This window comes from Microtus oregoni, unplaced genomic scaffold, assembly GCF_018167655.1.
Source record: "Microtus oregoni isolate MIOR12 unplaced genomic scaffold, Mior012 000008F_ref0000371, whole genome shotgun sequence".
In the NCBI taxonomy this organism is placed as follows: Eukaryota; Metazoa; Chordata; class Mammalia; order Rodentia; family Cricetidae; genus Microtus; species Microtus oregoni.
The window spans coordinates 11,614,698-11,638,466 of NW_024543067.1; the positions used below are offsets into that span (position 1 = coordinate 11,614,698).

General features: G+C 41.4%; 1 protein-coding gene across 2 annotated transcripts in view; it reads left to right on the forward strand.

Annotated features, from left to right (window-relative positions):
* The window catches only part of Tgs1 (trimethylguanosine synthase 1), a 36,652-nt gene extending 18,385 nt beyond the window's left edge, over positions 1-18,267 (forward strand). For both annotated transcript variants that reach the window (XM_041657027.1, XM_041657028.1), the window contains exons 8-13: positions 725-1,025; positions 3,269-3,427; positions 5,334-5,477; positions 7,690-7,906; positions 8,759-8,837; positions 17,212-18,267. In XM_041657027.1, the coding sequence (XP_041512961.1) occupies positions 725-1,025; positions 3,269-3,427; positions 5,334-5,477; positions 7,690-7,906; positions 8,759-8,837; positions 17,212-17,349 (1,038 nt within the window). In that variant the 3' untranslated portion in view covers positions 17,350-18,267. The remainder of the gene's footprint in view (positions 1-724; positions 1,026-3,268; positions 3,428-5,333; positions 5,478-7,689; positions 7,907-8,758; positions 8,838-17,211) is intronic.
* Positions 18,268-23,769: the final 5,502 nt, after the last annotated feature.

Here is a 23,769-nt window from a genome sequence, read left to right on the forward strand (position 1 = left end):
GTTAGAGAATCATGTGACTGATGAGTTCTTCCCTGGGGAGGGGCCATTGATGATGAGCAGAGACTTCATGTCTTAGATGTTGTCACCCTTTAAGGGCAGGGAGCACAATCTCAGGCTTCTGAAGGTCTTTGTAGTAGTCTCAGGGTGTATTATACTTTCTGACTTCAGCATTCTGACAAAGCATTCTACAAGTTGATAAATAGTTCCATCATCATCATTATTATTATATTTCAGATTGATCAGTGCTGGTGATACTTTAGTGAATATTTTAATGGCCCTTTCTTACATCTGCAAGAGCGGCATGTGCTCTTAGCTACTGAGCATCTCATCCTCACCCATCTCTCCTGCCTCTGATTTTAAGACAAGTTGGCACTATTCTGTTGATATTATGTAACATGGGACATGGTTTGCAGCTGGGCCATTGCAGAAAGCTCTTAAAAATGTAAAAACCAGTGAATAACTGAGTAGGTATATTTGTGATGATAATTTCCTAGCATGGCTCTATTTTTAAGAGTTCTTAATCTTTTAAAGGAATTCTTTGTAAGGTCATTAGGTGTTCTCCTGAATTCCAAATAGCCTGAAGTACTTGTAACTTGTTTGATACGTTGTACTTCTCTGAGCTAATAGTTAGGACTGCTTGTTAATCAGATCACACGTGGCTAAAAGGGAAAGATTCTCTTCCTTACACCTAGTTGGTATTTGTTATGGGATCTTCACATTGCAGGTGGAGAAATTCCTAAAATGGGTTCATGAACCAGTGGATGAGGAGCCATCCCAGGAGTCGCTTCCTCATAACAAGATACAAGACACTTGCACAAGCAGTGACTCTGAGGAGCAAGACATGCCCTTGGAGAAAGCCGACGACCTGATGGAGGCCAGAGATCCAGAACCTGACACATGTCAGGCCATCTCTTCAGCCAGCGAACCTGAAGCAGAAAAGAGTGAAGGAGCTTCCACAACTGCTCCAGAGAAGCAGGACTGTGTACCTGAAGAAATGGCTGACTCTCCCCAAGCGGAAACAGGAGGTAAGAATCAGTACCCTTTCCTTGCAGCTCTGCCCGATTAAGGCCCTTTTTTTTTTTATTATTTTTTTTTGATTTTTTTTTTTTTTTTTGATTTTCGAGACAGGGTTTCTCTGTAGCTTTTGGTTCCTGTCCTGGAACTAGCTCAGGCTGACCTCGAACTCACAGAGATCCTCCTGCCTCTGCCTCCCGAGTGCTGGGATTAAAGGCGTGCACCACCACCGCCCGGCTAGTTAAGGCCTTTTTTATGTTTCATTTGTTCTCTTTCATAGCATCTATGCCTCCAGATTTGTTTTAAACACTTTTAAGTGGAGAGGAGGCCTGTTAGTGTGAATGAGCTAATTGGCTATGGTTTGGCACTGTGAGTGTTTTTCACTTTGAGCTTCGCTGCCACTCTGTCCCTGGTTGGCAGTGGCATTTTCCTCCTGAAATTAGGGAGGCACGCATTTTCTTCTTAACAGTTATTTTTTTGTAATGATTTGGGACTTTTTGATGGAACATTAACGAAACATTTATACTAGTTGGCGCTAATATGAAAACTAACATTTTCATGAAGACCTTTTATAAAGAAAGTATTTGATGAAACATGGCAGGTAAACATTTTTACTTAGTCTGGTGTTCACATCTGTCCTTCTGAAACAACTATCTTTATTATGACTCTTCTTTACTGTTTATTAGAGTACTTAGTGTCTTAGTGATGGTTACTGTTCCCTTGTTGGAACAACAAAGCGGAAACAAGTAGGGGAGGGAAGGGTTGATTTAGGCTACTTGTCCTGAGTCACAGTGCTTTGAGAGAAGCCAAGGCAGGAAGGAGCTCAAACAGGGCAGGAATTGATAGATTGCTGCTTACTGCCTTACTCAGCCTGCTTTCTTATAGCATTCAGAACCGTCAACCCAGGGCTGGCAGCACCCACGATGGGCTGGGTCCTAACACATCAATCAGTAATTAAGAAAATTACCTACAGCTTGCCCACAGCCCCATCTTCTGCAGGCAGTTTCTCAGTTGAGGTCCCCCCTCTGAGATGACTCCAGCTTGTGTCAAGCTGACATAAAACTACCAGCGTGCCTAGTTGATTCCTTGCTTTTGTGTGGGTAAACAGAGCCCTAAATCTCATGTCACCTGTCTCCTACCTTCTTAATTGTAGGCTTCAGGCATTATGGCTTTTCCTTACCAGTGTGGTGACAGCTGACGTGCATGTGCTACTTGGAGAGGCTTTGTTCTTGACCTCTCAAGTAGCCTGCTGAGGGGGGTGTCCTAACACTTCAGCTGTTTGCAGCTGTTTGCATGGACGGTTCCTTAAGATCCTTGACACTCTAGGCAGTAGCTTTAGTCTTTGTCTGCTACGATCTGTGGCGGTGCTTTCCGTCTGTAGGCATTGCTGCTTCTGATCTTCTGAAGACTGGAACCTAATCATCAACTACTCATTGTTTTAAATAATTATCAGCTGGAACCTGACCATACTTCTGAGGCATCTTGTATTCTCTAGAATTTATATAGCTAGAACTCAGTGGGCCTTGAAAAAATTTTTGTCCTAAAGAAAAAGAGCTAAACACACACACATCTACAACCTCTGCTTCTCAGCAGTCTAAAGCAGGAGGACCAAAAGTTCAGCATTAGCCTGGTCAAATTAAATTACCCAGACCTGGACTCAAAATAGAAATTAAAAAGAAAGATTTTTAAGCATGTAGCTCTGTCAGTGTGTTTGCCTACCACAAGGTTCTGAGTTCAATTCCCTAGGACAGCAGCAACAAAAGAAGTAAAAAAAAAAAAAGAGGGGGCTATATTTTCTGTAAGTCACCAGCTAAATCATTGTTGTGCTACAGATAATGTTTAGACCTGTGCTAGTGCTTTCGTATGTGGATTGCGTGTCCTGTATATGACATGGCGAGGACCAGATGTATTTCCAGGTTCTGGTTTTGGGGGATTTTGGATGTTCAGCCTTTATCTTCCATCTTTGCTATAAGTGAAGTTAGCACGATACTATGCATTCATCCATCCATTCCTATTGGAGGAGTAAGATATTAGAGCATAGAAGCCAAGTTCTCAAGCCAGTCGATGACAGCCGGCGAGGACCTGAAGTGCTGGTGTTTTGTCTTGCTCTTATGCTTCTCTGAGAGTGTCACTGTATATATGTCTGTGACAGGCCAAAATTGTGATAGTTTGATGTGACTGCTTCTTGTGAACTCTGTGAACTGCTTTGTTCTGTTCTCGTGGTCTGATATGTATTGTCTGCATCTTATTTTAGTTGAAATGAAGAAGAAGAAGAAAAATAAGAAGAAAAACAAGAGCAAAAAATTAAATGGTCTGCCACCCGAAATAGCCTCTGTTCCTGAGCTGGCAAAATACTGGGCCCAGAGGTACAGGCTCTTTTCTCGTTTTGATGATGGGATCAAGTTGGACAAAGGTAAATAAAATATGTGTGTGTTGTTTAGCTTTATTTAGAAGCCACTTAAAAATTACAGAAAAGTTGCAAAACAAAATTGCAACATCCTTTTTACCTGGATTCAGCTATTTCCAACATTTACAATGAGTCTGCTGTCGTTTTCTGATCAGTTGCGTGTATCATGGTACCTCCCATTACTAACTTAGTGTGCATTTGCTAAGAACAGGATGTTCTTCTCTAATAATCAAAGTCTTGGGATCAGTCAACAGTACCACAAGAAAACAAAACAAAGACGGTTATCTCTATAACCCATATACTATCGTGTCTCCTTAGCTTCCTTTGATTTGTAATGGTTCCTCAGCCTCCCATGCCCAGGGCTTCACCTCTGCCAGGCAAGTACTCCACCTCTGCGGCACTCACTCCTCCAGCACATTTTGACGTCTTTCAAAGAATGACGGTCGGTTGTTCTGTGCAGTATCACTCGATTACATCCATACAGCTATCTTTGTTTTAACTTCAGGTTTAACCTGTATTTGTAGCATCTTATGCAAAGTAGCAAAAGTATATAGGTGATTAAAAAACATCTGATGAAGATACACCTAATGCAGAAAGTTATAATTGAATGAATTAGCACTGAAAACTTGAATTCTTCATTGAATTTTCTTTCTGATCTTAACAGTCTCACAGACTGACACTCATTTTCATATTGAGACTGTCTCTGTTAAGTATCCAAATCAAGAGGTCTGCTGTGGAGTGTAGATGATTCTGTGCCCCTTATACTGTTTGTAAATAGTGTGTGGTACAGAAAAGTATGCAGGAATTTTATTAGGCAAAAAACGCTCGGAAAAAGATGGATACAATGTTAAAAGGAGTTTAGAATTCTTAAAGTACTGAAGAGCCATTTAAAGTTTTATGTAGTGGGAACAAGAAACTTTCAATCTCTATCTCAAAAAGAAGGGTCTTTTGGTAGAAAGGGAGGCAGGTATTTTCTTTCCTCCAGGTGAGTGTAGATTCATTCTGAAGGTTTCTACTATTTCCTGCTGTGCTAAAGCAGCCTCCTGGTCATTGGCTACCATTCTTTGTTTTTTCTGACACTAAAGAGCATGTAAAGGCTGGAGAGATGATGGCTCAGAGGTTAAGAACACTGCTCTTCCAGAGGTCCTGAGTTCAATTCCCAGCAACCACATGGTGGCTCACAGCCATCTGTAATGAGATCTGGTGCCCTCTTCTGGCCTGCAGGCAGACATGGAAACTAACACTGTATACATAATAGATAGATTGATAGATAGATAGATAGATAGATAGATAGATGCTTTTTTAAAAAAGAGCATATAAATTTGTCGTGCATGCTATACACAGACATACATGAAGGCAAAGCATTCATAGAATCATTTTAAAAATTTGAAAACATGTAAATGTTCTCAAAATGTCAATATAAATCTCCATTGTGAATAAAATAACTGAGAAACTTACCAGTTAGAACTTGCTGTTCTCCATAGCTGATGAGTAGTAGGTGTGCCTCAAATAGACTGCTAGAGGAATGTGGATATCTTACCAATGAGTCGGGAATTAGCAATTTTTTAGAACCTTTCTCTTATGCTATGTAATTAGTAGTTTTTGCAAGGAGAAACTAAGTTTTGTTTTGTTTTGTTTTGTTTTTTTATGAGTACTTGTGGGTGCGCACCTTCACTTGTGTGCAGACAGAAGAGAGTTCAGATTTGGTAGAGCTGAGGCTAAAGGTGATTGTGACCGACCCAACGTGGATGTAAAACCAACAGGTCCCTTTACAAGAGCCGTACAAGATTTAACCAAGCTCATAAGCAATTTCTCCAGATCCAAAAAGGTGCTTTAACATGAGCAATGTTTTCTTTTCCACGCTTGAAGTCTTGGAAATGAATGTTTTTCTAAACGTGTTCTCCCTTTGCAGAGGGCTGGTTTTCAGTTACCCCTGAGAAGATTGCTGAGCACATTGCTGGCCGTGTCAGTCAGTCCTTCAAATGTGACATTGTAGTGGATGCTTTCTGTGGGGTTGGAGGAAATACCATTCAGTTCGCCTTAACGGGGAAGAGAGGTAATCTGGTCATTCGTGGCAGAGAATTGTTTTTATTTCCAACTTATACTTAGAATATGTTTACTTTTTTCATTTCTTTGCTGAGATTTAACATATAATTGATAATTTCATGCTGAATATTTAAAGCAATAGTTAATCGTTTATTGTTCATCTTGCATAATATGTTTAATAAGCGCTTAATTTGTGAATATTTAGTCAGCAGTCATAAATTATGTCTTATAGTCAGTCTCTCATTTCACAGATTGATTAAAATGTAAAAAGATAAATAATTGCACAGGATTTTGCAAACACCTGCTAATCTCTGGAGCCAAGATTCTAGCACTCTGTAAAAACAAAAATATGTTGTGGTTCTTTAGAATCAAAGAACAATGTAGGGGGACCAAGCTTCAGCTCTGACTTGGGAGCTTTATGACTTGACATTGTTTGGCTTTGAAGGTCATGTTAAATTCACATAGTCTTGTGATGCTTTGCAACTTTAAAATCCCAAAGCTCCAAAAATTCTTTAAATAGTATGCCATCCTCATGGTTATTTGACCATGGAACCAGGAGAAAAAAATCTCCACCATATTATCTGCCAATTACTATCAGATGTGTGATGTTCTTTTTCTCAGGAAACAAAGGCTTTGTTTAAAAATGGACTGTTTGGTAGTGAGGTTCCTTGGTGGGCAAGGACTTTTGCCTCCGTGCACATAAATAAATTAACACTTATAAAAATTAATGTAATGTTCTCACGCAACATGGTGATGCATATTAGCACTTGGGACACAGAAAGGTGGGTTGCAAGTTTGAGACTGGAATGAGCTACAGGAGACCATGCTTCTCTCCTCTTCTCCCCACCACCCTCCCCCTTCCCTTTTTTTTTTTTGATGGACTGAAGACGTAGCCCTTGCCTGCAGTGCACTGGGTTTGTGGCTCCTATTATAGTGTAGCGCTTTGGAGATAAAAGAGCCAAATCATATTCTAAGATACTTTTCACACATCATATTATACCCACTAGTACTTGTGGCTTTCATTTTAGTGGATTTTGGCAGAACCTCATTAATTGGTTTGAACTTTTTAATGTTAATTAGGAAAGCAAAATAGTAATCTGGGAGCAGAATATAGAAGTCAGAAAATGACAAGGTGTATTTGCCCATTGGTTTTAAGATAAGAGTGATGTGCTGTGACTTGATTTTGTTACTCTAGTGCTCTTGGCATGCATGACATCTGCCAGCTTCACATGGTTGGTCTTCCAGTAACCCAGATAAAAGCAGTTCTCACATTTACCAGATAATAATAACTCTGTCTTCCACTAAGTCGGTATTTCAAAATTCTCAGATTATTTTTAGATAAACCACATGTATGTTTCATGGAAGATATTTTTCCTCCAGAGTTATCAAACTCATTCCTTTATAGCATTTTGTCATAAGATGGTTAATATATCTGCACCATAATAAATAAAGTCTGGAAATTTTCTTTAAATATCATGGGAGGCATGCATATCATACATTAATTTCTTAATGGAGGTTTGTGGCCAAGTTGTGTACCTTACCGTGCTTTTGATAGAGGATGATGTCAGTGTGGGTCCTAAAGGAAGGCTAGTGCTGCGCTCTCATTGTCTACGCCCTTTGTGGCAGCAGTTCTCAGGGATACCACATCAGATATTCACTTTATAATTTATAACAGTAGCAAAATTCCAGTTATGAAATAGCAATGAAATAACTTTATGTGGGGGTCACCACAGCATGAGGAAGTGTGTGAAAGGGTTGCAGCGTTAGGAAGTCGAGAACCACTGCTCTACAACCTCTTGGTGTCATTTTATCACTCACCCTCACAAGTGACCAGCCCCTGAGAAGAAAGGAAAACAAATGGTCACTACTGGGTCTTCCTGATGCTCTGATGACCTAGACTCTGCCCTGTGGAGCTGGAAATGTGGAACCATCTTAAGGACATTGGTCTTTTCTGAATGTCAGCATTGGGCTTTGCATGCAAGTAGTAACATTTGTAAGAATTTACTGTTCCAACTGTGTATATATAGCTCTCACCCCCTAAGACCTCCATGTTTTGTGGCAGCTGCTGCCACTTGCTTTGGATGATGGCTAGGCAAGACAGCATGAAAACCTGTTCTGTAGATCATGGTTAATTCTTGTTTTGGGTATTTTATTCAGAAAACCAGATTTCTAGAATGATGAACTCTCAGTGTCAACTGACTTTTTTTTTTCTCGATTTTTAGTGATTGCCATTGATATTGACCCAGTTAAGATTGATCTTGCTCGTAATAATGCTGAAGTTTATGGAATAGCGAATAACATAGAGTTTATCTGTGGAGATTTCCTACTCTTGGCTCCCTGTTTAAAGGCTGATGTTGTGTTTCTAAGCCCGCCTTGGGGGGGACCAGATTATGCTACTGCAGAGACCTTCGACATTAGGACGATGATGTTTCCTGATGGATATCCTTTGGAAGTCCTAACAGTCTATATAAATGCTTATAGAGAGGAAAAGTGTGTGTGCGTGTGTGTGTGTGTGTGTGCGTGCGTGTGTGTGCGTGTGTGTGTGTGCATGTAGAGGAAATGTATTAGCTAATCCACATTTGATAATTCCATTGTATTTTACACAGAAAACAGTTTGTGTGGAGCCAACCAGATGGCTCAACTGGTAAAAGCGCTTGCTACACAAACCTGGCAACCTGAGTGTGAGACCCAGAACCCAGGGAAAGGCAAGAGAAAGAAGAGAATTGTCCTCTGGTACACCGAGGAAGTTCTGTCTGTACACACACTTTAATAATAATAACTAAAACTTTTAAGACATGCAATGTAAAAACTATGTGTTGGTTGATCTATAGATACGGTTCCCCTGTTAGTGTTTAATTCCACCGTTATGAAACAGGAGCCCAGCTGTAGCTCCTGAGAAATGGACACAACAGTGGTGTTTGCTAGGGTTTTGTGAAGAAGGATTGAGGATGTGACTGACTGATACAGAAGCTGCATAGCTGAACTGCCCAAGGTCTGGGTCTGCCTCTACGGAACCTGCCTTGAGACTAAAGAGATGTGTTCACTGTGTGGAATTGGAATTGGTACAGATTGAAGATTTCTTAAAACCGCAGGTCTGTGGGCTGTGATCTTCAGCTCACACTGCCTTATGCTAAAGCAGCCAGATATTCTAACCCATCTGTGCTATCTTGTCTCTAATTCTCTGGGTTTAATCTGTGCCTTGTTGGCACTTACCAAGATGCACTGATCTGTGACACATGATGAACATCTCTCTGCTCAGAAATTGCCTTTTTATCCTTAACTCTTTTTCACCTTTGAAATTTTTAGGCTTTCCCAGAAGATCACTAATAATATTGTGTATTTTCTTCCAAGAAATGCTGACGTTGACCAGGTAAGCCATTGCTGAGGAAATTCTTTGCACCTCTACTTACTTACTGTTAGAAACAATGGGCAGAAAAGGATAAGAGTTGTTTCCTTACCAGAGAACCTGCTTGTGAGAAGTCCCTGGCTTGTCTTCCACCTCCGCGGTTTCTGAGCATGCCCGATATGCAGCCGATGTTTCCTGGGGTTCTATGCAGATGAGTGATAGGATAACATGTGATACCATGTTACAGGTGCTTTGTGGCAACACTCTGAGGCCCACCGTACTGAACCCAGCTGAAGAGATAAGACCTTACCAAGGTGTAGAGCAAGACAGGAAGGTAGCTGTGAGTTGGAAGACAGAGAAGGAAACAACTGCCTTTAATTTGGCCAGGAACAGTTCTAACTAGCCTTGCCATCTTGTTTGTTTGTTTGGGTTTTTGTTTTGTTTTTCAAGATAGGATTTTTCTCTGTAGCTCTGGCTGTCTTAGAACTAGCTCTGTAGGCCATGCTGGCTTTGAACACACGGAGATCCACCTCCTCACCATCTCTTGTCCTTTTGCTGGAGCAGCAGTTACTCTTGTTGGCCCCTGGTGTAGTTTAGTGATTTAGACTTTCCTTTTTCCATCTCAAGATCATTTCGGTCTGCCCCTTCAACTCCTATATGGGTTTCTTTGTCTTATCAGTAGTCTGGACTGAATAGATTTCTCCAACCACTGAAAAACCCTGATCCACTAAAAAAGATCCTCTGTTTTATTTTCTGGGATGAGGCCCAAGTATAAATTGCTCCTCACGTAATTATAATGTGCTCCACAGTTGAGGTTCTCTGGGCTATAAAAAAGGATAAATTAGCCGGGTGGTGGTGACTCACGCACTCAGGAAGCAGAGGCAGGCAGATCTCTGAGTTCAAGGCCAGCCTGGTCTACAGAGTGAGCTCCAAAGACACAGAGAAACCTTGTCTCGAAAAACCAAAATGCGGGGGGTGGGGGGGGAGTAAAACTTTGAGTCTTCTGTCATTTATTTACGGTCTACTTGACCAAACATTAAGCCTTCCATGATAGTATGTGTGATGTCACTCACATTTTTTAGGGTTGTGAGAGTCTTAGGTCAGCCTTCGTGTTGAACCTATTACCTGTTACTTGTGTAACTGCTTTCTAGACTTGGGCTGCCGTGATACTCCAAAACTATCTGCTAAACAGCTACATAATCTTCATAGGCTAAGCCATGGTCCTTGATAGTACATATAGACAAACTCATTTGGGTATCTCAGTAGCAATAGGAAAGCCGCTTTTTTTTCCCTCGGTTTTTTGAGACAGGGTTTTTCTGTGTAACAGCCTTAGCTATCCTTGGAGCTCGCTCTGTAGACCAGGCTGGCCTCGAACTCATAGATTCTCTTGCCTCTGCCTCCCAAGTGCTGGGATAAAAGGCTGGAAAGCCACTTTTTATCATGAAAGTTTCAGGATTAACTTTTTTTTAACACACACAAAAAAAATTTAGCTTGCTTTTTACTTTTGTTTTTATCCTCGGAACCTGTGAGAGTTAAATCTGTAAGGAGTAGGGAGACGGTTCATTTGGTAAAGAAAATAGATGAGGAGTAGCCTAGGAAAGGAAGGCACCTGGCACCGTCCTCTGCACGCCACGGTTCACCTGCACTCAATCTCACCTGTGGGCAAGTTCCTCTGTAGACACCATTTACAAACACAGTGGTAGACTTGGTAGTTCCTTCATGTTTTCTGCCTCTAGAGGGAGCACTGACACTAAAAATGATAAAGGAAACCGCTTGGTATGAAATAAGCTGCAGGGGAAGCATGCGGGGGGGGGGGGGGGTTGGTTTTTGGTTTTTTAACTAAAAATGTATCCAAATGTGATACTTTTAAAATGAAATAGTAATGCAGGTTGAAAGAGTATAAGGCATTGACTATGAGTCTGTTTGGAATTCTGGCTGCATTTTTCCTATAAATTTGTCTGTAGCAAACTTTTAATTTCCAGTTCAGAGAGGTTATGTTACATTCTATTCATTCTGCTAAATTGGTTGTACAGCCAGTCCTAGAAGCTGCTCCATGTAGGAAATGATGCCCATCAGTTTTTGTAGCCGGTGAAATATTCTTCTGGGTCCCTTGTCCTTGACCTCCCATTCATTCCCTTTTTCTTTTGGAGTTATTCTAGAACACGTATCCCTGCTATCCAAACTCTCACTGTAAAACCAGAACTCATTCATTAAAAACATCTTTTTGTGAGAGGCTCTTTGGAAATAAGGTATCTCTCTGAGATTACTTTGGAAACTCATCAAGACTTGGGTTTGATTCGGAGAAACCACGGTTGGAAATGTATCTTGCTGCTTAGTTCCTATCCTTATTGTTAGCCTTCATTTCTTTTCTTAACATTCTAGAAGTCCTGGCAGCACTAGCTTTGGATTCACTATGCTTTGCAAACATGGAAACTTCTTTTGAAGAGTAAGCCTATGTAGTAGAGATAGAAGCCTCTGAACACCTTAGTCATCTAATGGTAGCTGCATGCAGCAGTTTCAGGTACCACTTTTATATGAAATCCTTGTGCATGGACTCTCCTAACATGAAGAGTCTTGGTTCTTACCAGGCATGAGAACAACGAGAGCAAGCCTCCCAGCCCATTTTTGCTTTCAGAACTACACAAAACATGTAACCTGAGAATCTGTGGAGCATTTACACTTTTCAGTTCAAATTAAGCACCTGGGTCACGTTCATGCAAGTTCATATAACAAGGTGACCCTAGGCAGCATCCCTAGACTTGTGTTAAAGTAAACTTGGGGGCCAGAAAGATAGCTCAGCAAGTAAGGCTGTTCCTTAGGTGACTGGGGTTTGATTCCCAGCACTCACGTGCTCACAACTGGCTGTAACTCCAGTCCCAGAGCATCTGACACCCTGTTCTGGCCTCTGCAGGCCACATATGTGGTATACAGACATTCAGGCAAAATACCCATATACTTAAAAATAAGATAAGCCCATAGCTTTCTACCAGGCAATTCCTGACCCTTCTCTAACATAACTCAATCTTCCTTGACTTTTTTAGATTTATAAATTTATACTTTGAATATAACTAAATTGAGTAGATTAGCATTTTTTAGTGGTTTAGGTTAAATTAAATAAACTTTTACCAGTTTTTATCAAAGTATTAGTACTGAGTAATTATAATATTTGTTTTTTTTTAAGTGGAATATTACTAGTTTCTGAATGTTAGAATTAACGAAAGATCCTATCAATTATTCGTAATTAAATTAACAGAGAAATATATCTTAAATGCTATCCATGTGGTAAATACTGTAAAGTCATTCCAGCAGGTGGAAGACCCTTAACACCAGGCCCAGAAACCAGAAGCGTAAAAGAGGGCAAAAGATAGGATTAGCTGTTCCGGTATATGGAGGAATTGTAGACTTGAGACTGCTAAACTTGAAAATAACCAGTTTACAACGTGGCAGCTTGGCGGATGGCACCCTGTGTATTGTAAGTCTCTTCCTGCACATTTTTTGGATAATCCCTATGCTCTAGAGTATGCGTGTGAGGTTACCCCCTGATCTCTGGGGAAGCCTAGCTATTTTGCCACACAGTGGCCATCAGCAGCTTAGCACCTTGCTGCCTCCCATGAGCCAAACATTTACTGCTGAGAAAAACACTCATCCATGACCTGAGTAGTTGGGAGTAATAATTAGGAAGTGAAGTGCCAAGGCACACAAAGGAGATTATAAAAGGGTTTTCAGAATAGCTCAGCAGGTAAAGGCAGTTGCAGTTGAGTTTGCCCTGAACCCGCATGGTGGAAGAAGAAAAGAGACTTCCACAAGTGGTCCTCTGACCATGGCCCCTGCAGCCACACACAAGTAATAATTGATGTAGTTTCAATTTTTAAAAAATCTGCTAAGTCAGTTCCTGTTTGAAAAAGACAATAGAGGGCTAAGAAATAGAACCAAGTAGAGGGCAGTTGCTGGGCCTTCCCTGTCAGTTTGCTCTTGTGCTTCCTCTTGCGGACACCCGGGTGTCTAGATTAACTGTTGCTGTGCAGATAACCATGGCTACTTTGGTCATCTTTATTGACCCTTTTGTCTTTGGTGAATTTTCTGCTAGGCAATCGGAGCAGTGTAGTATGTCTCTGCGCTGTGATCTTTATGCAGAAAGACTAGAACTGAAGGGCCTCAAAATTCTTCACAGATTCGGGATTCCTGATGGTTTGGTCTGTTGTGCCTTGTGTAACTTGTTGAACTCAAGAGTAACCTTTGTGGATGTGTCCAGGATGAAATTGTGATCAATGCTAAGGGGCCAAGCTGTAGACCTGGTTATCAGTCACCTAGAAGCCAGCATAGATGAGGTCAGTTGATGATGGGGGCTCTTTAAAATTGCATTTATTTTAATCAGAGCTTGATAATATTACAAAGCTATCTGTAATGCAAAGATTCAAGTATCGAAATCTCATTCCTGCTTACTATGTGCAGAAAAATGGAGCTGATTTTAAGTTTGAATTTTGCCTAAAGATAAAGTGTTTCCTTCTTCAGCACTCCGCACTCGTGCTTCTGGTTAGATGTAGTTATTAGTTGTCTGTAACAAAGAGACAGTCGGGACTAGTGAGGAAGGCCTTGGTTTGGCCCAGCTGCCTGTGGATTCTGACCTAAAATGAAGGTTGCCTATCCTGGTCATCTCTATCTCTTTGGTAATGGTAGGCATCAAATACAGCCTTAAGCACAAGTTTTTTTTTGTTTTGTTTTGTTTTTTGTTTTGTTTTGTTTTGTTTTTGTAGTAATTCATTTGCAGTTTATTTTAAACCTATCTAAACATCGTTTGTCTTCAGTTGTCTTCATTTTGACTTTTTTTCTCTTCCTACTATTGCCTCAAATAATATGTTAGTAATAATCACCCAGTTCTTAGTTATAATTGTAGTCCAAATGAACTGGAATTGTCTTTGTGTGTTAGAGAGGCAGACAGACACATGTGCAGGTGCAGGTGCTATGCTGTCAGATCCTTTGGAACTGGAGTTATAGGTAGTTGTAAACCACTCAGCTTGTGTGAACTAATGTCCTCTGAGCCATCTCTCCTGCCCCTGGTGTTGCAAGGCATTCACCAGAGAACACTGTTTGGACATGGGTTTAAGCCAATAGACAGTCTTTATTAACCAACTAGCGACTACACTGGGTGCTTGTGGTCCCATTGTAGCCCAAGCCTTCCTCAGGGTGAGCTTTTAAGCACAAAAGCCATGCATGTCCTGTGTTGACATACTTCAATTAACAAGAACAGTTAGCTAGAAGCGGAACAACAGAAGCTAAAAAAACAAGGTTAGTACGTTTTGAAACTTTCGGAGAACTATGGACTTTGACGGATTAGGTATTTGTGTTAGTTTTAGCAGGCAGTGCTGTCTTTGCTGAGTTTATGGCCTGAATGGCATTTCCATTGTGGAGTCAGCTGTGCTAAGGCCTGGGGCCCATTTACACCTGGTATTGCCCTTGATAAGGCTAGCATTTAGGTAATGTGCTAGAAGCATAGAATGTGGTCTTGAGTTCATTTGCCACCTTCCATTCTCCTGCCTTTCCCGTCTTGCCTGTCTTTGCTGTACATTCATGCTCTCAATCCATTAAAATTTAAGAAATTTTTGTCAGTTAAACCTGCTAATGAAAAATAAGGACAGCTCAAAATTGACAGCATTAGTTTGTTTGAAGCAAAGTATCTATTCACTTGAGTATAAATTTTGTCTGACTCATTTAGCCTTTAATATATGTGTGGTGGAAAACCAAGAAAGTCTAAGGTTAGAAATCGGTTTTAGTGAGAATACTTGAAAGTGCATGTTGACTTAGATCTTCCTTGTCTATGCTGTGTAGATCAGTTTTCCCACTCTGGGCCTGCATGTTGATTCAGTGCTGGGAACATACCAGAGTGGCTGGATTGTTGAGCATCCCTGCAGGCAAGCTGCTGTTTAGCTCTCTTCTGCACAGAAACTGCCCCGCTCTTGATTAGTCGTTGTTGAGTGACGTGGGAAGTCCTGCTACTGCTCTCAGGAAACTCCCATATCTACTCTTTCTTGTACCAGTTCCCCCGTGGACGAACCCTAAAAGGCACGGGGAAGGGAAAGCACTACTTCATCTTAACATTGCTGTTTATGGCTTATATGAGAAACAGGAATTATTTTAGTGCCTTTAATTTGGGGAGGAGGTTTGAGGATGTTAATTGAACAACTTTTTATTTAATTTTGTAGCAGTGTGTTTGTTTAGGGTGGGGGATATGGTCACCTGTGCAGAAATCAGAGCACAACCTTTGCATGTCTGGCCCTGGACTACTAGAGACAGTCTACTCTCTGTCTCCTGTTCCCATAGACTGGAGATGCTCGTCAGGCCAGCTCTGGTGAAGTTCAGATCACCACATTGGACAGCAAATGCTTCCCCTGAAGAGCCATCTCATATCCAAGGTTGACCGGAGCTCACAGCATCCCTCCTCCCTCAGCCTGCTGAGGGTTGGGATTATAGTTATAGACCTGGCTTTTAAGAGCATTGCATACGGATTTGGACCTACAGTAGAGAGTTTGCTTAGCATGTGTAGAGCCCTGAATTCTGTCTGTAGGACCAGAGGTGGGTGTGGAAGGTGAAGCATATCATAGAATGATGTGTTTCGATATCTGTTTTTATATCAGAGTTGTTTCCTAACAGGGAGGTAAAATAATCACTTTAAATTATGCTCACCAGTAATGCAATCATTCTCCCTGTCCACCAGATATCTGTGGTGTGAGATCAGGTTCTGTCAGCTTTTGAATCCAGATTAAATTTAGAACCTTTATTTACAAAATACACAACTTAGTTTTGCCGATGGCAGCTACCAAGGCATAGTTTGCCTGCCCCTAGAACTTGGGGCTTCTGTGTCTTTACTGTGTGACTCCTGTTCTGGTTGGTGGGCCTGTCCACTACATTCTTCATGCCCCCGATTTTACCAGTCTTACAATCTAATTGATGAATAAGATAGTGTTAGAAGACAGAGATTTCCCAGTTAATAAATCTCTTAAAATGTTGGGGGTGCTAATTGGATACTTTATCAGCGTAAGAACTGATGCCTTTAATCCCAGCACTCAGGAGACAGAGGCAGGTGAATCTCTTGAGTTATAGGCAAGCATGGTCTACAGAGTAAGGTCTAAGACAGCCAGGGTAGAAAAAAGGAAGCAGAGGAAGGAAGGGAAAGAAATTTGCTGGTTTAAAATGCTGGATAGAGGTGGGCAGTCCTTGGGCTTCCCACAGGTCAGGGAACCCTGATTGCTCTTTGAGCAGATGAGGGAGGGGAACTTGATCGGGGGAGGAGGGGGGAAATGGGAAGCGGTTGCGGGGATGAGGCAGAAATCCTTAATAAATAAATAAATTTAAATATAAAAAAAATAAAATAAAATATGTACCCCAGTACCTGGGACATAGTATAAATAAATACATAAATAAATAAATAAATAAATAAATAAACGTAAAAAATAAAATAAAATAAAATGCTGCAAAGACCAATGTGAGTGTTGTCAGAGCAAAGGACTCTTTGCAGCTAGTCCTTGATATTAACTCTGGAAGAAGGAATGCTTTTATCTCCTTGAGTCAGTAGCTATGTTCTAGTAGACCTAAAAATCAGTAATACAGATGCATATAAATATTAAATTTAAAATAACACAAAAGAACAGTAGATAAAGGGAGTAATCAGACATAGAGATCTAAGAAAATCGAGATAAATAGAAAAGTGCAGGCTCTACTCAAAGGCCAGTGAAGCTTGTTGAGCGATCGAGAGAGTAACATGAGCACAGTGGGGTGAGTAAAAAGGTTTCTTAGGAGTAGGTGGCAGTGCTCAGCATATAACAGTGCCCACCACCACACCTGATGACCCACATGGTGGAAGGAGAGAGCTCACCCGTACAAGTTGACTTCTGGCTGCCACATAAAAAGAAAAAAATTAAAATTGAGCTTTTTAGGAAAGTGAGTTCCTAATGTCTGTGCTAAAATAGACGTGACATGTGCAGGGTTTGTTCATTTTCTCTTCGTCTGAATCCTTCATTTGTGGCAGTGGAAAGACAGCATCTTAGAACAGCATAGCACAGTGATCTGACTCAAGTCAACTGTCAGGTTTCTACACCAGATACTGCATTAATACATAACCTGGCAAGCAGTAGTGTGTTGCTATGAAGAACTTAACAGAAAAAGGCAGCCTTTCTCTTACTGATAGTTTAGGTTGGGGGAATAAAAACTGTTTTGAAAATTATGTTTGCTGGGCATGACAGTGAACACCTTTAATCTCAGGAGGCAGAGGCATGATGTCTGCATTTGAGGACAGCCTGGTCTACAGAGTGAGTAAACTGGCCAGAACTACTTAATCTGACCATGTCTCAAGGGAAAAAAAAAGTCCTGCAAGCATGCTTTATTATTGTGTTCTTCCTGGCAGGTGGCATCCTTGGCTGGGCCTGGAGGGCAAGTGGAAATAGAGCAGAACTTTCTTAACAACAAATTAAAGACAATCACTGCATATTTTGGTGACTTGATCAGAAGACCAGCCTCCGAAGCAGAAGTGGAGGATAACTGAAGACAGATTGCGCTTTGGTTTCCCAGCCACCCAGACCCAAATAATCTCACAGTAACTACATTAATTACAGCACTGTTTGGCCAGCGGCTCAGGTGTCTTCCTGACTAGCTCTTATATCTTAAATTAACCCATTCTGTTAATCTGTGTATCGCCACGAGGCTGTGGATTAATGGTAATGTTCTGGCATCTTTCCCCTTCGGCAGCCACCTGGCATCTCCTTGACTCCACCTACTCTCTCTTTAAGAGCTGTTCTGCCTTGTACTGATAGCAAGATCATGCGGAATGAGAGTGGCATTTGAATGAGACACTTGGGAAGGTCTTCTCAGCTCCTTAATATTATGAACGTGTGATATGGAAACCTTTGAGTTTTTTTTTTTTTTTTTTTTTGAGACAGGGTTTCTCTGTGGCTTTGGAGCCTGTCCTGGAACTCGCTCTGTAGACCAGGCTGGTCTCGAATGCTAGTGAAGTGGTTTGTGATTTTCAGGGAATGCTAACTGAGCTGTGTTCAGTACTCTAAAGCGGTAAGCATCAGGGCCAGGTGATCGTAGATACCTATTATGGTCCCAGCACTTCGGAGGTTCAAGGTCATCCTGTACTGCATAAATTCAAGGCCAGCCTGAGTTACATGAGGACTGGCCTCAAAAATGACCCCGTGCTTAAATTAAGTGCATCTGTGTATATTTGTATGTTTCTGTTCTTTAACTATGTTTTGGTGTGTGTGTGTGTGTGTGTGTGTGTGTGTGTGTGTAAATGCTTTTTTAAAATGCAAAGAAAAATGAAAAGCAGTTCTGCCTGCACGTTTAACCTCTGGTGAAATAATGTTACCAATTTAATGCTATAACAAGAAAGGTAGAACTCTCCCACTACCTTACCTATTTTTTATATTCAACTGTCTAAATATAATCACAGTTAACAGTGTTTTGTGTTTTACTTTTTTATTGAATTTTTATTTCCTGTGTGTGCATAGAGGTCAGAACAACTTGCAGAAATCCGTTCTCCATTTCTGCCCTGTGAGTTCTTGGGAATCAAGTTCAGGTTATCAGGCTAAAGTTATGGCAAGAGCCTTTACCTGCGAACCATCCCACTGATCCCCATGTTAATTCTTCTAAAGAAAAGACTGAATTACAGTATCCTTTCATACGCCGTTCATCCAGTGCCTTCCCTTTTGAGATACTTAATGTATATTTTATTAAATAAAATAGATACCGTTTTTAGAGTGAGTGTGTGTGTGCACGCCTGCCCTTACCTCTATGACTATGTGTGTGCCTGTTCCCACAGAATCCAGGGAAGGGGTTGGATCCCTTGGAGCTGGGGTTACTGGTTGTGAGCTACTCAATATGGGTACTAGGAAATGCACTTGGGTCTTCTGGTCGTCCATCCCAAGATGCTTTGATTAACTCAATCAATGTTTTTACTTTCCTGTTTTGGTATGCTTTGTTTTTACAGAAATCTCATATTATCCAGACCAGCCTCAGATTTTTGTGTAGTTGAAGATGATTTTGAGTTCCTGATCCTCTTGCCTCCACCTACCACATCTGGCTTATCAGTTTATCTTGGAGGCCATTCCATTTCAGTCCATCCATGTCACACATGTCAGTCTACCTCATGCTTTAAATGGCTGTCCTGTATCCCATCACCTGTGTGTATAAAGTAGTTCCCTGCAGAGGCACCCAAGCAGTTTGCATGGTTATACCACTACTGACGTATATGCTGTGTTTCCTTACAGTGTATGCTGTTGAACAAGTATTTCAGTTTCTAGCAGTGAGGCCACAGGTCTATATGTACAGTTAAGTCTTGACAAATACAGCCAGGTTGCTTCAATAAAGTTGAACTTGCATTAAGGCTTATTTATCTCAGTTTGTTTTCATATCTTTGCTTTAACTAGAATCTCTTCTTAAAGGCTTTTGTGTATGTGTGCATACATGACCTCAAATTTGTGACTTTCTAAATGGATGCCACTTGTCCAGGTGCCCTCAGGAGTCAAAAGGTGTCAGATCTCCTGGAATAGGAGTTACAAGTGATTGTGAACCCCTAAAATGGGTGCCTCAATCTACAGTGTGCCTCCATGAGACCCAGCGAAGCAGAAATATTAGGGTAAGGAACATATTCCAAAGACAGAACTGGAGGAAGCTCTTGAGAAATGCACAGCAGGAGTGAGAGGGCTGCAGATGCTGGGGCAGCATGAGAACAAAGGGTCAAGATGAAGAAGCCCAGCCAGATACAGCTGCAGCTAGAGAATCAGTTAGCATTGAGGAAGAAAGGGTGGCTCAGTGGTTAGGAGTCAGGACTGTTCTCACAGAGACCTAAGTTCACTTTCCAGCACCCAGGTCCCTGAACGATGTCTCAGTTCTGAACATCGATGCCCCAAATGTAACAGCACCCACATTTGTAAAAGAAACATTACTAAAGCTTAAATCACACATTGACCTCCACACTCTAGTAGTTGGAAACTTCAACACCTGTTCTCACTGATGAACAGGTCTGGCAGACAGAAAGTCAATAAAGAAATAATAGAACTAACAGACATTATGACTCAAATGAACCTAATACATATCTACAGAACATTTCACCCAAATGCAAAAGAATAAGCCTTCCTGTCAGCCCCTCATGCAGCTTTCTCCAAAATTGACTATATACTCTGCCACAAAGCAAGTCTCATCAGATACAAAGAAATTTTTATTTTTCTTTGAAAATAACCCCCGTCTCCTATTTGACCACCATGGATTAAAGCTGGATTTCAACAACAGAAAGCCTATAACCTCTTGGAAACTGAATAACTCTGAGTAACGTGGGTCAAGGAAGAAATAAAGAAATTAAAGACTTCCTAGAATTCAATGAAAATGAATTCATAACATACCCAAACTGTGGGACACAATGAAAATGGTGCTAAGAGGAAGTCCACAGCACTAAGTGCCTTCATGAACAATTTAGAGAGACCTCTAGTAATTTAACAGCACCCCTGAAAGATATAGGAGAAAGTGAAACACACCCAAGAGGATCAGATGGCAGAAAATAATCAAATTGAGAGCTGAAATCAATAAAATAGAAATAAAGAGACTAATACAAAGAAATAATGAAATAAAAGAGTTGATTCTTTGAGAAAAATCAACAAAATAGACAAACCCTTATGCATACTAACTAAAAGGCAGAATATCCAAGTTCACAAAATCAGAAACAAAAAGGGGACATTACAGACGAGGAAATCCAGATAATCATCATGTCATACTTCAAAAACTTGTACTCCACAAAATTTGAAAATCTAAAAAAAAAATGGACAATTTTCTTGATAGGTACCACATACTAAAATCAAGATAAAATAAACAAGTGAAATAGACATAACCCCTAAGGAAATAGAAACAGTAAATAAGTGTTTCCCAACCAAAAACGCCCAGGACCAGACGATCTTAATGCAGAATTATACCAGACGTTAAAAGAAGTACTAACAGTGATACACCTCAAATTATCCCACAAAATAGAAACAGAGGAACATAAACAATTGCTTTTTATGAGGGCACAATCACCCTTATACCCAAATCACACAAAGAGTCAACAAAGAAAATTACAGACCAATTTTACTCATTAGCATTGATGCAAAAATAATAAAATACTGGCAAACTGAATTCAAGAACACATCAAAAAGGTTCACTACGACCAAGTAGGCTTAATCCCAGAGATGTAGGGATGGTTCAGCATACTAAAATCTATCGATGTAGTCTACCATATAAACACCTGGAGCCTGGGCGCTCTCATTCCAGAAGCCAAGCCAGATGCAATGGGTCAGTGGAGTCTCTCGCTACACCCTGGTGTCTTACCTATGGAGTTAATGGTCAGCAACTGGCAAAGCATCTTTCTCCCCTCCATTCACAGAGATGTAGGCCATCTCATCTCTAGCTTCAGTTTCGACCAGGCCTCCTAACTACGGGCTATTCCCTGTCTGTCTCCCAGCCCTTCATCCAGCACAACTGGAGGGGGGGTGGTTCAGCTGGATGGGTATGTACTACTGAGCTCAGCAGGAATGAGTCCTGTCTTCAAACCACAGCAGAAATAAACAAGAAAAACTCTCTTGACAGCTAAGGAGATGGCTCCGTGACTAAGAGCACTTAGCACTCTTCCAGAGGACCCGAGTTTGGTTCCTAGCACCCTTCTCAGCTTCCCACCATCTCTAACTCCAGCTCCAGAAAACCCAGTGCCTCTGGACTCCATGGGCAACACCATGCACATGCAAATACCCACTCACAGACACACACACCTACATACACACAGACGCAGATGCACACAGACACATGCCTACACACATACCTACAGACACATACACAGACACACACCTACACATGCACATATACATACATACATACACCTACACAGTCACACACACCTATACACACAGACACACACATACACCTACACACACGCCTACACACACACATATACACACCCACATGCACATAACTCACAAACACACACACATACACTCACAGACACACACACATACAGACACACACACACACCTACACATAATTAAAAATAAAAACCAATCTTAAAATAATAGTTGCTCCATCTATCTTTGAGGAAAAATCTACAGTATCATTCTGGAGCCCTCCCTCAAAAGTGCCTTGTTGGTTTAGTGTAAATTCCCTCTCTGGGCCTCCCCTGCCTTGCCCTCTTCCCCCGAAACTGCTGCTGTCAGTTCCTCTCGGCCTCGGCATAAGCCGTCTCTTGACTGGAAGGTTCTATGTGCTGCACCACACTAAAACCAGCTTAGCCTTTAAGTCTCAGCTCAAGCCCTGGTCCTTCCAGACAGGCCCCTGTGGAGATCCCTGGGAAGTCACCCCTCCCTTCTCTCCTGGGATACCCTGCACTAGCCACCATCAGAACCTCACGTGTCTGTCTTGAGGCAGTTTATGGAGTTTTATCCTTTGTGTTGAAGCTTTGGGCAGAAAATGTCTGCTAAAAAGTGAAAACCCTTCATTAGTGACCACGGTTCACAGATTCAGCTACAGACAGTGCCAGTGCCCTGTGTCTTTCCTAACACAGCAGAGTGAGTTACTCCATTAAACACATGGCAAGTGAGGGACTGTGGTACCGTGCACGTGCTCGGTTCAGCGAAACTGAGATTGCCCAACAATCACATGACCAGTGAGTTTCAAAATCAAGAAGCCACACATAATTCTTTTTTGGGGTACTTGAGGGGAGGTGGTAAAGACAAGGTTTCTCTATATAGCCTTGACTGTTCTGGAACTCATTCTGCAGATGTGACTGGCCTGATCCTCCCGCCTCTACCTGCTGGGATTAAAGGCATGCACCACTTCTAGCTAACAGACACGATTCTTTAATCTGCCTTCTCCCTGGAGCTCTTAGGACCACTTCCTTTCCCCACACAAGCTCACACATCCATCGAGTTCTCCTTTCTGCATATGAGGAAGGCAACACACATCTGGCATCACCAAACCCCGGGTATGTTCGTTCTAGATACCTCTGCTCAGGAGACTACGTGAACATTTAACCAGACCTAAAATTCAAACCCATAAGAACTCTTAAAGGAACTTTTCTTGTTCCATCTATGATAAAGGTCAGTGTTTCCTGTCACCTGTGGCTAGTGTTCAAGCAATAACTTTTATTTAATTAACTTATGAGATTTTATATCTAAGTACTTATTTACATCATTTTCTCTCTCCCTCCCCTCCTGCCAACTCCTCCTACGGCCTCCACCCTCCTCAACACTCATGGCCTCTTAGTCTTTATTATTGTTCTCATACACACACACACACAATCGTAAAACCATTTAGTGCTACTCATATATGTATTCTTTACAGCTGACTGCTTGGGATGGATAACGCAACAGGGACCCTCCCTGGGAAGACTCAGCCGTCATCAATTGCCTATATCTCTTCGTCTAGGATGGGACCTTGTGATACGTCCCCCACTCATATTGGCATTTCAGTTGGGGTCATCATTTTTCAGGTCTTCTGTAGGCAGCCATATTATTGAGATTTCATAAGCGTCATAGTACCCCCCCCCCATCATTTGAGAAAGTCCCTGTCTCACCATAGACTTCCTGGTCCCCTGGCTCGCACACTTCACTTCATCTTCCACATGGTCCCTGAGCCTGAGGTGTGAAAGCTGTGTTGTATATTTATCAGATGGGGCTGGACACTCCATGGTCAGCTGATCTCTGTTTTTTGACTAGCCGTGGTGGTGATCTGTAATGATCTCTGTCTGCTACAAAAAAAAAAAAATAGCCCCTTTGAGGAGGCGTGAAAGCTGCCCTTCCCTGTGGGTATAAAGATGAGTGTTTAGATCATAGTGAGAAATTACATTGGTTGACAAATGGCAGTAGTCGGTTCTTTCCTCAGACCCACGATCTCACCAGGCACAGGTAGTGGGACTACATTTGTGGCACCAGGCACAAACTGCCTTTTA